The sequence below is a fragment of the Apteryx mantelli genome, chromosome 13 (assembly GCF_036417845.1).
Source record: "Apteryx mantelli isolate bAptMan1 chromosome 13, bAptMan1.hap1, whole genome shotgun sequence".
NCBI lineage: Eukaryota > Metazoa > Chordata > Aves > Apterygiformes > Apterygidae > Apteryx > Apteryx mantelli.
Window position 1 is genome coordinate 5,442,678 of NC_089990.1, and position 14,253 is coordinate 5,456,930.

Consider the following 14,253-nt stretch of genomic DNA (forward strand, 5'->3'; position numbering starts at 1 on the left):
CCTTCCAGGCCCCGCCGCCGCCGAGGAGCCGGGAGGCCGAGAGAGGGAGCAGCAGGCGGCGTCCGGCCGCCGCAGCCCGCCATGGCCCACTCGCCGGTGGCGGTGCAAGTGCCCGGCATGCAGGTGAGCGCTGCGCCGCGCCGGCCCCAAAATGGAGGCGACGGGCTCGGGCTCCGGAAGCGGCGCTCGCGGCCCCGCCGGGCGGAGGCCGCCGCTGGGGCGCGGGGGGCGGCGCGGCCTGGCCTGGCCGGGCCGGACCGGACCGGGCCGCGGAGAAGCCTCCCGCAGCGCGCGGGGCCCCGCCGGGCCGCGGGGCAGGCGCCGGGCCTAGGCGGGGAGGGGCCGCCTCGTCCCTGCGCGCCGAGCCCGGGCGGGGGGCGCCGCGGGGCCCGGGCGGGCTCCCCGCGGGGGGGAGGCGGGGAGGGCGCTGCCCGCGGCCGCCTCGCGGGCACCTGCGGGCAGCCCGGCGGGGGCGCAGGGCTTCCCTGCCCTCCCCCTTTGTTCCGAGCCGGCCGCGCCGCATGCAGCAGCACGTAGGAGCTTCCCCGGCTGATTAAAGGCAAGCGGAGTTAATGGCAGGGTGTGTGGGTGTGCGGTAGGTGACACCGCGGCCTCGCGGGCGGGCGGCGTCCTGCCGCGCTGCCCCGCCGCGGCGCCGGACCCCTCGCGCCTGGCCCGGAGATGCTCGAGGTGAGGTCCGGGCTCCGAGCAGCCAGCTTAGGAGCCACCATCGCTCGGAAACTGCCGCCTCTGACTAGGAAGGACATCTAATGCCATTCTGGTTGTGGTATTCGCTTAAAAAACAAACGAACAACAAAAAAAAGGCCACTATATAATTGATTTTGCTTAGGAAAGTTGGAATATCTCTGATTCCTCTGAGCATAACTTTGGTCTGAGGCCCTTGTTGAAGCTAAAGGAGCTGAGAACCAAACTCATTTCAGTGCTGATTTTTGTTTGGCAGAGACAGGAAACCCAGTCAGTGTTTTCAGCTTTCTCTTCACTCGTGGGATAGTCATGCCTGTATATCTGAGGGTTTTTTTCAGTTCTGGTAACAGAAGCCTTTGTGTTATATCTCTGTATAGGTGAGATATGTACAGATAACAATTCAGGAGGTTTCAGAACAGAAAGTTGCAATTTCCTTTGGTCAAATACCTTCATCAGTTCTAGGAAGTGTGGAATTGATTATATAAACAGTATTTATGTATTAAAACAGGTTGGTTATATTAAGGTTTGTTTTACCTTTTGGAAACCCTGCGATTTTTAAGAAATCAGAAATCTGTTAACTTCCCCCACACACACTGAATTTCTGTTGATTTAAGAGGACATAAATCACACTTTCTGTCTCCCCATTCTATTGATATATCAAGGTTGTTATTGGTACATACTTAACAATGGGAAGCTAAATGATTTCCTGATAAAGATTCAGAAGCTTTAGCTGAGTTTCTTTTGTTTATATCTTTTTTTTTTTTTAAGTGTTCCCCTATTTGGGAGACTTCTGTTTCAAAATTCAAGTTTATCAATTCCTTATTTTCTTATCTGCTTAATGCATCGCTGTCCTATTTCCTTAGCTGCCCTGTCATCACAGAGGACCTTGAAATTATTTAAAGCACTGTTTTCCATTGTTAAACCAATAAACTTTATATAATGGCACAGTTAGTTCCACTAGTATTGTTGTTAGTTTAACCCAGACCTCTTAAGAAATGTTTGTAGGTTTAAAGCATTTTTTTTAACTGTTACATATGTACAGCTGCATAGAATTAAGATCTGTTTTCCCCTGGTGACTTTCCTTTTTTTTTTTTTTTTTTAATGAAGACTAACACACAAGTCCTGAAACTTCTTATTTATGAAGAAGTTGAATTTAGTGCAAAAATATTGTGCTAGTTTTTTAAGAAGAGTCATAATACAGCTTATATATTCTGGAAGAGTCTGTTAGCCTGAAGTGTAGGAGTTGCTTCTTCTGTTTTTAACCTATTTGAACTATTCAGTCAGGATCACACAAGTGATTTATAAAAGTGTCCCTGCTTATGCTCAGTGTTAAAATAAATGCATGGAGATTAATTGCAGAAGGAATAAACAGGTTCTTGTGTGAGGGAAGAAGATCTAATAGTTAGGTTAATACTAGCACTGTGGGAAAGTGCCTGTAGTCTCAAACTCCTTGTCTTGTAGCCTGTGTTGAGGGAAGCATTTTATTGAAGGTAACAGTTGGAAATGGAATTTGCCAGCGAATGCGTTACAGGTTTGAGGTTTCCAGTTATACAGTAGTCCTGTATGTACGTAGTCCCATCCCACTTCATTATACAGAAAAATCTGATTATCAGAAATACAGAAATAACTTATTACATAAATTCCCATAGCCATTGCGAAAGGAAAACTTTGCCAGTTTGTCACTGGAGTATTACAGAAGCTCTTTTGACTATTTTAAGACCTTTCATCTAATGGAGAGTCAGATTCCCTTTAAAAAAAAAAAATCCAAACATAGAAAACAATGGAAGGTCACACAGAGTTATTTTGGTGAACTCGGGCTGTGACTTGCAGTACCCTGTCAATAAGGGAAGACCCAGAGGTAGTGTTATCTGTTGCCCTTATGAGCAGTTACAGAATCATTTGTTTGCATAGTGGCTGCATTCTGTTTAACCTGCCTTGTGTCCCTAACAAAACCAAATTTTATACCTAATAGTTTTTGCTTCTACAGGTGACTTCCTAAACACATTATTTTTCTCGCTTTTTGGAAAGATTCTTTTTGTTGTAATTGTATGATGTTAACTTACCCAGCTGTCAAACTTAGCCTATTTAGTAAAATCAAAATACTTAGTGAATCTGTTTAAAAAAAAAAAAGAAAAACTGCTCTGAAGTTGAGTATGATACCCCAGATTACAGCATTGTATATAGAATCTCAGATTAGAAGGAAAAATGAAAGGTTGATGGAGCTATCTGAGCACAATTAAGGTGTTCTGGTTGCACAAAGCATAGTTTGCCATGAGTTTCAGGGTCTGGTTGGAGTTTTTTATTGTAATGTCATTGTAACTTTGTTCCTTTTTCTAATGGGATGAAAATATTCAAAATAGTTCTTAGTCTGGAGACCTCACAGTGAGAAACTGGTCCACTGGCACCATCTTGAAGGAATCCAGTTTAACTGATGTGAAGCCTTTCTGGATATGGCTTGCAAGGAGATTAGAGTCTACCAGTATCTTTCACCAATCAAGGGACTGTGCTGAAAATAGAAGTATTACCAGAGCTGAAGTGAAGATGTAGGACATCTTAGTAGGAATCCTACGCTACTGTTTTTCTCTTGTCCAGCAGGCAAGATGCATAGTTCAAAGTGTTACCTTTTTTTTCAAATGATCAGAAAGTTTAAAGTAGTTGCCGTGTCATTCATTTCAGATTGATGCCTGTTTCGGTGAGCTTATGTTATTGGCAGCATCTCATACATTACTCTGAAACTTCTTAAAACTGGACTTTCCAGCCTCTTTTATTTGTAAGCTTATAAATAAGTAACAATTAACCTTTCTAGGGTGGAGAGCGAGGAAATTTTGCTGTCTGCTGGCATTCTAAAGTTCTGAACAAGTCCTTAAACTCAGCAATGGAACATCACTCAAGAAATATGTTTTTAGCTGATAGAGTTCTTAGGTGTAAACTTTTCCTATTCTAATCTGTTGTGCAAAATCTAAATTTGTGAAATATTCATCTGGTTAATGGAAACGTTGGTTCTTCTGTCATTTGTGTTTCTTCTTGTCGATATATGTGTCTCTGGAACCTCGTTTGGGGCTTTGTTTCTCTGTGTATCTCTGCTGTCCTACTCATCTAAACATTTTCTTTTTCTCGTGGCTTTGTTGATATCTCCTGATCCTGTATGGGCAGTAGTCTTGAGTGCAGCCAGCAAGGTTGTTTAGACCTGATCTCCATCTGCTTTTATTGGCATTCAGACTATCTTGCAAAGAAGAGCCTAACTTCCTTTTAAAGCAGAGCAGCTAGAAACATGTGACCTGTCAGCCAATGCACTGTGATTCACAATTTAAGGATTGCTTGATTAAATACAAACTTGGATGGAAAGGTGAGCTTTGCCCTCTGTGCTGCCAGTTAACAGACTGGCTTTAGAGGGCTGCTGGCTGAACAACCTGAGCTTGGCAGCTGGAGATCCTCTCGCTGAGGGATGCTCAGAGGCAGCTCAGTTAACTTAGAGTTATTGGATAGGATATAGAAAGACGAAAGAAAAAGTAGCGTTTGATTTTGGTTGTGGTAGACTTCGGCCCAGAAATGGATGAGATGCAGTCTAACGTGGAGAATGAATTTTGATACTTGAAAATCAATAAATAATAGACAAAGGGAAAAAAATACTTTACCTGTTATGCTAGTGCATCTGCAGAAATGGGGTTTTATGTGTACTGTCTAAAGCTAGTCTGGAAATGTCCGATTTCTAGTAATCCTTGCGCACTGTAGTTGCAAGAATATGACTTCCGATTAAGAGCAAGCAGTCTGTAGTTGTCAAATACTTAAATGTTTAAAGAGGGGGCATTAGAAGAACATAAAACTTTGAAGAAAGATCTATTCAAGGATCTGTTAATTTATTCCTCTCCTTAGAACTGAGCTGCACCCAGATGGTTCTACCGTGAGCCTGAAAGGGCTTTACATTTTTGTTATTTAGAAATGCAATTTACTTGAGGCAACTGGGATTTCTTATGATTGGTCTAGAATGGACTCCAGTGTTTTGGTGGTGAATACTTTGTCTAATTTCAGTCCTTGGATTTGTACTTTGAGCCACACTGCAGACAGACTGCAGGGACATAGTATTTTAAGACCTGTGGAGAGCATATCTCCTTGCTATTTGAAGCAGAATCACATTAAACTATTTGTGGAATTCAACATTTCAGTTGTTCCTTTCCCGGTTGCGCGTGACGTACAAGCTGTATCATACCAAACAGTAGGCTGCTAACTCAGCTCAGGCTGTAGCTGAACTTGTCTCTTCCGTCTTGTGCAGTGTGATAAGTTATTCCAGTGACAAAAGTAGGGCTCCGTCATGCTTGTGCTGTCCCACTATTATCAAAGGAGGAGGACAGAGAGCGCCCTGGAAAGGGTCTGCAACTTTGGAACTGCGTAGCTGTAACCAATTGCAATTCAGCAGACACTTTTATCATCAGGCTGAGACAAGGAAAAAATCCATAGCAGTCTTTGACTAGCGTTTTTGTGCAGATTTTGTAGTTTTATGCATTTGCTGAGTGCGCTGACCTGGAATTCAAAGGCAAATCTGCTGAAACTGCAGAAAGTGCATAAAAACAAACTCATATCTTCTCACCTTAATCCCTATACTGTTCTGCACCATCATTGTATCAGTTTTGGGCAGGGTATAATTTCCCTAAGAAGAAAACATTACCTCTGGAACCAGATTTTCCACTTTTAAGAATATATCGCAGTTAATTTATTCTGCAGTGATTATTCTATTGAATTTAACATTGAAAAGACTCATGTTGGCTGTTTTTTTGTTTTTTGAACTCCAGTGCCTGATTGTCATGTTTTACAAGTCCTGATGAAAGTTATCTTTTTCTTTTTTTTTTCTTTTTTTTTTTTTTGCTTAAAAAGGAGAAATATGTCAAGTAACTGCATTTTGTTGTTAAAAAGTGAAACAAAACCCAACTCTTATTTAGATTTGTATTTTGGGGGGAGGATTGGTTCTTTATATGTGGTAACTTTGTGGCACACCGTGAGGAAAAAATGACTGAATGTGTCTGCAACAATACTTGTCATGTGACATCTCTGAAGCATCTCAGTAAGGACAGATGAGCATATTACCCCCCGTTTTCATTGTTTTCAATGTCCTGAAAATACAGTTTTTCAGTATTCTCTGAAAGTGGAAGGATGAATTGTCAAGCTGGTAGTAAAAGCACCGCTCATTTGCTCTTCAGTGATATCTTGAGATTAAAAAAGTCACCAGCTGCAAAGTGATAAGAGACTAGTGGTTTTTTATTTGTTCTCCTTAAGGACTCAGTTTAATAATTGACAGACTTTGCAGAGTTCAGGGATGGGTCTGGGGGGGGGAATTAACAGTACAAGATTGGTTTTGAAGCTGTAACATTCTGTAACAGAATTTTTTGGAGTGCAGTGACGTGCATGTTGTCTCCGCAGAAATAAACAGTTGGTGTGGCATCATGAAAGGAGCCACTGTTCCAAATCTTAATATTTCTTTCCAACTTCTAGTCATTGAAAAATCAGATTCCCTTCTAATACTGCCTCACTGGGTTGTTAGATGCTTTTAACTTGCATTTAGAGGCCTGCCGGTTGTTCTTTATGTAGAAACTTCTGGGGCAATTTTTTTAGAGTATGTCTGTGCTCTGCTGATTAGATGAGGATCACCAAGCACACTCTTTAGCTGTGCAGGAGAGACTTAAATCTCATGAGAAGTGTGTCCATCCAGTGAGATTCACGGGAATTCATTCTGCCAGAGGGATTGCTGCCCCAATAAATAGGGCAAAAAGAACTCAATCAGAGAAACTATTAATAGAGGGACTGACAAGACAGAAGTAGCTTGCTGGTCTCATTCTTCCTTGTATCTTGTGCATGTGGTTCTGCAGAGATATGCTATAGTGTGTGTTGGTTAGCTCCTTAGTTTAGAAAAGAGCATGGCTTCAGCTTATGTCTCTCTTAATGAAAAAAGCTTTGAAGAACTGCATAGCTGACTCCTAGAAGTGTGAAGCCAAGTTTGTCTTGCCAGAGTCTGGATCTGAATGGTCTTGATTGAGGAGGCATACCTGGAAAAGCTTCATGGAGTGATCTAACTTGGATCTGCATGAATTGTGTGTGTGCCAGTGAAAGAGAAGAAGGAATGAGAAACACTAGTTCTCTATATATTTCACACTTAAGCTGTGGGAGGGGGGAGTCTGAGAGCCCAGGACTAGGCTTCGTTTGTGTTATGAACCAGGATTCAAGAGCCATCTGTTAGATCCTGAAGAACGTTTGTTTTTTTTTTTCCTGTCTTTTGCAGGCTTTCCTTTCAACTGGGTACTGTTGTATGTCCTGCGTATTGAAATAATGTTGATTGGAGGGTGTTGGAGTAATGTGTACGCCAGCATGCTAGATGGCAAGTTGGAGTTCGATGCAGGCTTCTGTGTTGGGAGGCAGCTGAACGCAGAATAATAAAAACACTGTGCACCTTGAAATGGCTATTATTGTTATGAAGTGCCTAAAAATAAAACTCTGAACAGAAAAGATGCTGAATTTCTACTGTTGTAAATCAGTTTACAAGTGTATGGAGAAATCTAAGGGGGAGAGGGGGAAGATAAGCCTTGTAACTGCAGGACCAGGGTTGGCAGAACCTTAGGATGGGGAAGATCTGACCCATGGTAGAGGATGGGGGAACAGACTGGCAGGGAGATCACTGCCACTGATCTCTCACTTAGGAAGGTGTCATCTGGCAACCAGTCACAGCAAGAACATTTGTACATTCCTGCACGGCTTTATTCCAGCCTAGTTGGCAAAAAGAACCTGAGGTTTTTTGTTTGTTTGTTTTTAGGGTGTTTCTCCCCCCCTCCCCTTTTTTTTATGTAATGGCATGCTTTGCAATGCTGTGTGTGAATGAGCTAATGAGCTGCAAAGTAATTGAAAAGGTAGTTTCCTGAAAAGGGCAGGTTGGTGTTGGCAGGGTAAGCTTCTTGCTTTCTTCACAGTTCACTGTGGAGTTGTATTACTGGTTTTTCCTTGTGTTTGTTGTAGCTTCGAGTCCAGTGTGATTGGTATGATCAAGGAGGACCACTATTGGCGAGGAGACTGCAGTCTTGAGGCTGGTGGTCTTTAGCCTTGGGAAGAGGGTAGAAATCTAGGATCCTAGCAGACTGGTGTGTTTTAACTCCTTTCTCAAAATGGCCCTTACCTAAACTAAAGGAATGGTGCAATACCCTCTAACTGTGGGTTCCCATTTGGGTTTCATCATAGGCAGTCATTATTCTTGGATAGTTACTTCTGGTAAATAAAGCTGTGGTCTTCTCTTTACCCTGTATCGTGTTTTGGAGCTGTTCTTTTTCAACCAATGTTTTCCTGGCATGTCTTAATTTTGTTTAGCCTGAAAATAAGTAATGACTACTTCAGTAAAGAGATTTAACAAAGATATTTAAATGTGTGTTAAACTTGAGGTCTTGTTGCTGCTTTCTAGTTTATGAACTGGCAAACTAAAAAGCTGATTTGGTTATATTTTATTCTACCTGGATTATAGTATAAGTTTAATCTTATTTACAGCAGGAAAATCTGTATGTCAGGTTCTAACTTGCACAGGAAGGAATGCCAAAATGGCTTCTGAATTAGAGCAGTGAGTGTGTCTGTAAAATTTATGTAGCAATTGTCATTTAGTTGCAGATACTAAACTCTGAATATTCAGAAAATGGCACAAATGCCACGATGATTTAGTTCATTGCTGGCAGAGTTTTGATGTAGTTGTTAAATGGGTGTGGCAAAAAGGAAAAAAAAAAAAGTTTGCTTGTGTCCTGATAAGCAGGCTGCCGGCTGAAGGGAAAGGCATACTGCTGAAAGTGGCCTGCAGCCCATAAATGGTTATTTTCCTGTATTCCTATTAGAGGTGGCTTTTGTAATCTCTTAAATAGATTAGGTTTTTTGAAGCAGTCCATAAAGTGGAGAGATTATAAATATTCTATAGCACTGAGAAATTGTAGTAGCCTTCTATCTTCTAATTCAGATACATAGGCAGTTCACTGAGGTGGGTTAATTATCTATTCAAAACTCATTTGGCCTGTACTGCTCAACAAATGAGAGGGATTTTCTTTTGAAAGATCAGTTTGAACTCTGTAATAAATGCACAACCAAGTTTAAATACTTTACGATATAGAAATCTATTGTTGAATTCCAGACCTGGCTTCTTTCTTCATCAAGGGACATCTAACCTTCTTAGCTAAATGGTGTCCAGTTACTTGCATTTTTATCAAATCATAGTAAAGAGCTAGTTGCATAATTTGTACCCCTTGAGCCCCCTTTCTTAATTCTTTTGGCTCTTTTGGTAGGCCACACTCAGAGATATGAGCAAGTTGAAGGATATGCATGTGTATGCAGTGGGTTGAGGATTTTTTTTTAAGATGCTGGATGGGTACAATTCAAGGTATGGATGTACAGGATGCGAGTTAAGTGGGATTCCATTTGGAGTATAAGAACATTCAATTACAAAGAAGTCCATTGGCATGCAAACTTTCTGTATTTTTGTCTTTGTTTTCTCTCCTCTATGCAGAATACTTTGTATTTAAAAAAAAATTTTTTTTGATGCATTCTTTCTTTCTTTCTTTTTTACTTGCCAGCGTGCAAGAGCGAACCTTGGGAAATGTGTTTATTTTGCTTTTTGATTATTTATGCTGTTCCCTAAGCCTCTTCATTCTTTGTTACAAAAGTGAAAGAATAGCTGAGAATAGAGGAAGTGAGTTTGGCTGTTTCCATTTTCAGCACAATATGCATTTGACAGCATGCATCTGCCACAGGTCAGAAATGTTTTGAGAATGGAGTCTTTCATTCTTGCCTGTCCTCAGACTTTTAAGGAAAGCTGACTTTAAAATGTTGATAGTCGTAAGAATTTTCAAGCAGCTGACCTCTATAATTATTAGCTGACCAGATGAAAACAAAGCCATGTGGGTTTTTTAATTTGCTTTTGTGGGTTTTTTGTTTTGTTTTTATAAAGTTCTTCAGGTTCTCACTAAAAGTGGCAGTGAGGCTTGACCTTGTCAGGGAAGGGAGACACTTCCTAAACTGTGTAACATAGATCTGGTCCCATTTAAGGACAGCAGATTGCAAATCTAGTTTTTGCTACCTACTGTGTAGAAAAACTTTGTATTGTAAAGGTCTGATATTTTATTAAACTATAATGTTTGGTTGTTAGGATCATTCTCGTCTTCAGTAAGTATTACGCAGTTCTAGTAAATATAGTAAAATATCTACTGTCCTGATGTTTGAGTCTTGAAAAGGACTACAGGGTAGCATCAGAGTTCTGATGTGTTCCACCTTCTTTTGAATGTCAATCTAGGTTCATTTTTCTGATGCTGTGTAAGTGATAATGGATTTACACTTGTGCATTCATTGACTTCAAACTATTTAAATCATATCTATACAAGCCTGTGGCACTGTTTGTATGAGTAGCTTTGATTGTAATATGGTTTTACAAATATATTGGGGTGGGGGAGAGAGGAACTCTAGCAGGAATTAAAAAATCAATCTTTAAGTGTGGTGGCTTTATCTTAAGTAAAGAAGTAAAATATATTTCATATGCAGATAAAGTATGGGCGTATATATAATATATGATATATAATTACAATGTGATATGTAATTATAATATGTGGAAATATATGCATATAATATATGGAAAGAAACTCAACTAAGATGCTTTTACCATACTTGTTGATTAAGACATTTCTCTAAAAGATTTCTTACCCTATCAGTCTTACCAGTCTTTCTTCCTTCTAATTTCAATGTTCTTTTGGATCTGAACAGAAGCGAAATTTAGACGTAATACCTTGTCTGAGAATAGATAAATGTTCATGAATGGGCTGATTTACTTGTAATAGGATTTTGATGTGCGCTCAACCCAGACACAGTATTTTGTAAGAGTCAGATAAATGTTGAGAATAGATTGTCTTGGTTAACTTTTAATCCATTTTCTTTTATCGACTTTCAAGTGTCTTTTTTACTTCTTGTACTTCAAGTGTTCATTCTTAAGACAACACATGATATCTTGGATATTAGGTCTCATAATCACTTTCTAATTTTACTGTTAGCCATAATTCGGACAGTAGGACTTAGGAAAATGGTGCAGTGCATGCTGGCTTCAACAGCACAGTTGACATAGGCTCCTGACCTGGCATTTTAGAGTTTATCAGCACTGCCTTTATGCTAACATAACTGTGAGGCTTCACCATAAACTAATCAGTGATTTTTACATTAAGTTTTGCTGCAACATAATCTCCTTCCTTTTCTCAACCTTTCTGTAAGATAGCTCTTTTCCTTAAAGTTCACATTTGGCTTCTCCCTGTCTGTAAAGATCAGGTTTTTATTTTAGTGACTAATTGCTTGTATATGTGTCTTTTAAATACACAGGTATTTCCGATGGCTTCCAAAGATACCAGTATATCTTAGGGTGCCACTGTAGCAGATACTTGAAAAATGTATAGAGTAGATACTCTAGTCTTTTCTTACCAAACTTTTTAGAAGTCTTTTGAGCTAACTGTTGTTTCTTTATAAATGCTTTTTTACTGTGTATTTGAGTAATGTCTCTTAATGTAGGTGAGCTATTCTGTAATATCCACTCCTACAATTTTAAGGGATCTTTAAGGGATATTCCAAATAAAGCTCAGGAGACATTTGAAAATCCAGATAATGTAACAGCATTTCTGGGACAGGCTTTAGAAATATTGTTAAGACAACAGAATATATGTTCTCCCATTCACAAACGACTTAAAAGGAGTTCCATGAGATTGTGTTAAATTATTTGCCTTGAGGAACCTAGAGGATCCTGGGTTTTGTTTCCTTAGATACAGGGTATTAACTCAGTCTCTGTCTGAGATACTTTGAAGCTTCTGTTTTTATCCATTTATATTCAGTACTCTTTAATGAAACTCATTAATGAACCTTCTTAGAAGAAGATCCGGTTCTGTCAGCAATGATAGTTTCAGAGCTGTCCTGCTCTGGCAGATCCTGAAGCACCTGTATCTATCCTGAAGCATTCGCATCTATCTAACATACACATTAATCAAGATGTTATGCTGAGATTGTCTTCTGTCTATTATTTGTGTGTATTTTGAGTGTTTATTAAAATATGGTTTAAAATTACTAAATTATTTCTTGTAGTTTGGTACATGTCATTAGATATCAGGTGTGCTTTAATTTTATTTCAAAGGAAGAATGCAGAACTTGGAAAACAGGTAAAAGAAGATGGTCGGGGATAGGAAGGTGAGCCAACCAGACAATCTCAGAGCAGAATATAGCCAGAGCATTGCTGCGTAGCTGTGTTTATCAAAATGAAAAGAAAATGCTTATGACTAAGCCATTCTGGCAGTCAGCTTGGTGTAACTAATGCAGGTATGCTGGCAAAAGTTGTTTTGCTGTAGAGGTTTTTATCTGGGGACTCTGAGCAGGTTGAACTAGATGACCTTCTGAGGTCCCTTCCAACCTGTGACCCTGTATGTGCTGCTAAACACAGATGGTAATGGCATGTAGCTGGATAACAGGAGAAGAGAGGCGATGCTGAACAGTAGTGCAAGCTGTACAGTTGTGCAGGCCTGGTGGAGTGATGGACTTCCTGGGCTATGTGAAGGGCTGATGTTGCCACATCTGTGCTGATAGTGTTACTCATGCTAGCTAGATTCAAGCTGGCGTATGCATATGCCTGCACCTGTTGTAATCACTGCTGCGGCTTCCGTCTGTGGAAACGGGCTTTGGGAGTGGAAGAGCAATGGGTCCTCTTCCTGATTTGTCCACTTACAGGTGATACCTTCTCAGAGGTGCTGATGGAGTTCATACGTTCTGCCTACCCTATTGATGCCATCTGCTCTCCAACAGACGTGACTCTCCATGGAAACTGATATTTTTTTTTTTTTTTTTTTAAACCATTACTTATGCAGGCAGCTTTCAAAGCTGCTAAACCTTTTTCCCATTCGTTGAAAGATCTGTGAAAGAACGTGTAGTAACAATTGGGAGTTTTGCTCAGCAGTGTTAATAGTCTTAGATTTTAATTTCCACCATATTAGAAGCTTAACTGGCAGCAATGCTGCAAAAAGTTGTTGGTGTATAACCAATTTATTGGTGTATGTGTGTGTATATGTATATATACATAAATAAAGTCTTCCTGTATACTATGAGAATATGCAGAGCTGCACTTTATAAATTTGCCTTTGTTTAGAAAAGTTTTTTAGATCAGATGTAGCAAAAAAACATTCCTGTAGAACAATAGCCTGAAAGACAAAGAAATTAAGGTAAAAGCAAATCTGTTTTGGAATACAGTCACTGTTCTAATGCTGTATTTCAAGTAATATAGTGTTCTTAGTCTGAAGCCTTTCCAAAGGAAATTGTCTCAGTATTGGCCATAGTTGGTCAGAAATATTTGCCCTCATCCTCGGCTGTTCTACAGTTGCTTGTCAGCTTTGGTGAATAACAGAAGGTGTAAAGTTGACTTCACTTGCTACAGAAGGATTTTCTCAGAATAGAAAGGCTGGAGACTTCTTCTCTAGTGATACTGCATGACTTGTTCCCTTCTGATGCTGCCCTGCTCCACCTCTCCCTCCCGCGGATATGTGTTCAAATTCCGCGATGCTGGGGAGTGTCAGGGAAGTCCAGTCCTGTTTGGTCTCTCCCTCTGCTCTCCATCACCCGCATGGGATGGCACTAGGAGTTGCTGGAAGTTAAAATAGCCTTGAAAGCTGTTCTGATTCACCTGGAGTTGCTCAGGGAGGAGGGTGGAGAGGCCTGGTACGTTTTGTTGATGACCGTCAAGTAATCGTGTAGGATTGAATGATGTGCACTTCCACTGAGGAGCCTAGAGGGATTTGAGATCTCTCCCCTGGCAAAATCCAGAAGGGTTGGTTGCTCTTTGAGTTCTTCAGACGTTTGCGAAGATTGGACCAGTTGACTGCATCTGTGACTAGTGTGCTTTCTTTTATATATCTGGAAGTATTTAACAGGTTTCATATCAAATCTGAAAGTAGCTATTAGTTAACTTGAATGGAAATCAATTGCTCTAAGAGTGTCTCAGAATGAAGCTTATATTTATGAATAAGATTATTTTAGGGTGATGAGGAAGGTTTGCTAATCCTCTTTGAATTCTAGGGTGTTTTGTGTTTTGAGGCTTTTTTTTTCCCCTTGTAAATGGAGAACTAAATCCAGAGTTAATTATTCTTTATTGCAACTGATACTCTCGGTTAGGAATACATTAGGTTGCTAGCTAAATAGCAGTTCAGCAGCCTAACAAGCTGCAAGCAGAGGTGGTATGACAGCTGCTGCTGTTTTTGCCTCATTTTTTCCCAAAACAATTTTTTTTTGAAACACAACAAATTTTAAATACAGTGTTTTTTGTTTTTGTTTTTTTTTGTCTCACTAAACCAATGCATTAGCATATGGCAACACGGTTATCTTCATGCAGTTTGAGCATTTACTGCTCTTTTGTCTAGCTAAATTCATTCTGAGCAGCAAAGGCCTATGGTTCCCACCTCCCCCATATAGTATTAATTATCCCGGATTTCAGGTCAGAATAATACTGGTCCTACCTTTTTTTATTTTCTTTGAATCTAC

General features: G+C 40.2%; 1 protein-coding gene across 1 annotated transcript in view; it reads left to right on the forward strand.

The window, feature by feature from the left end:
* STK26 (serine/threonine kinase 26) overlaps positions 1-14,253 on the forward strand; it is a 32,668-nt gene continuing 18,415 nt past the window's right edge. The window contains exon 1 of the mRNA XM_067304001.1: positions 1-123. Coding sequence (XP_067160102.1) covers positions 82-123 — 42 coding nt within the window. The 5' untranslated portion in view covers positions 1-81. The remainder of the gene's footprint in view (positions 124-14,253) is intronic.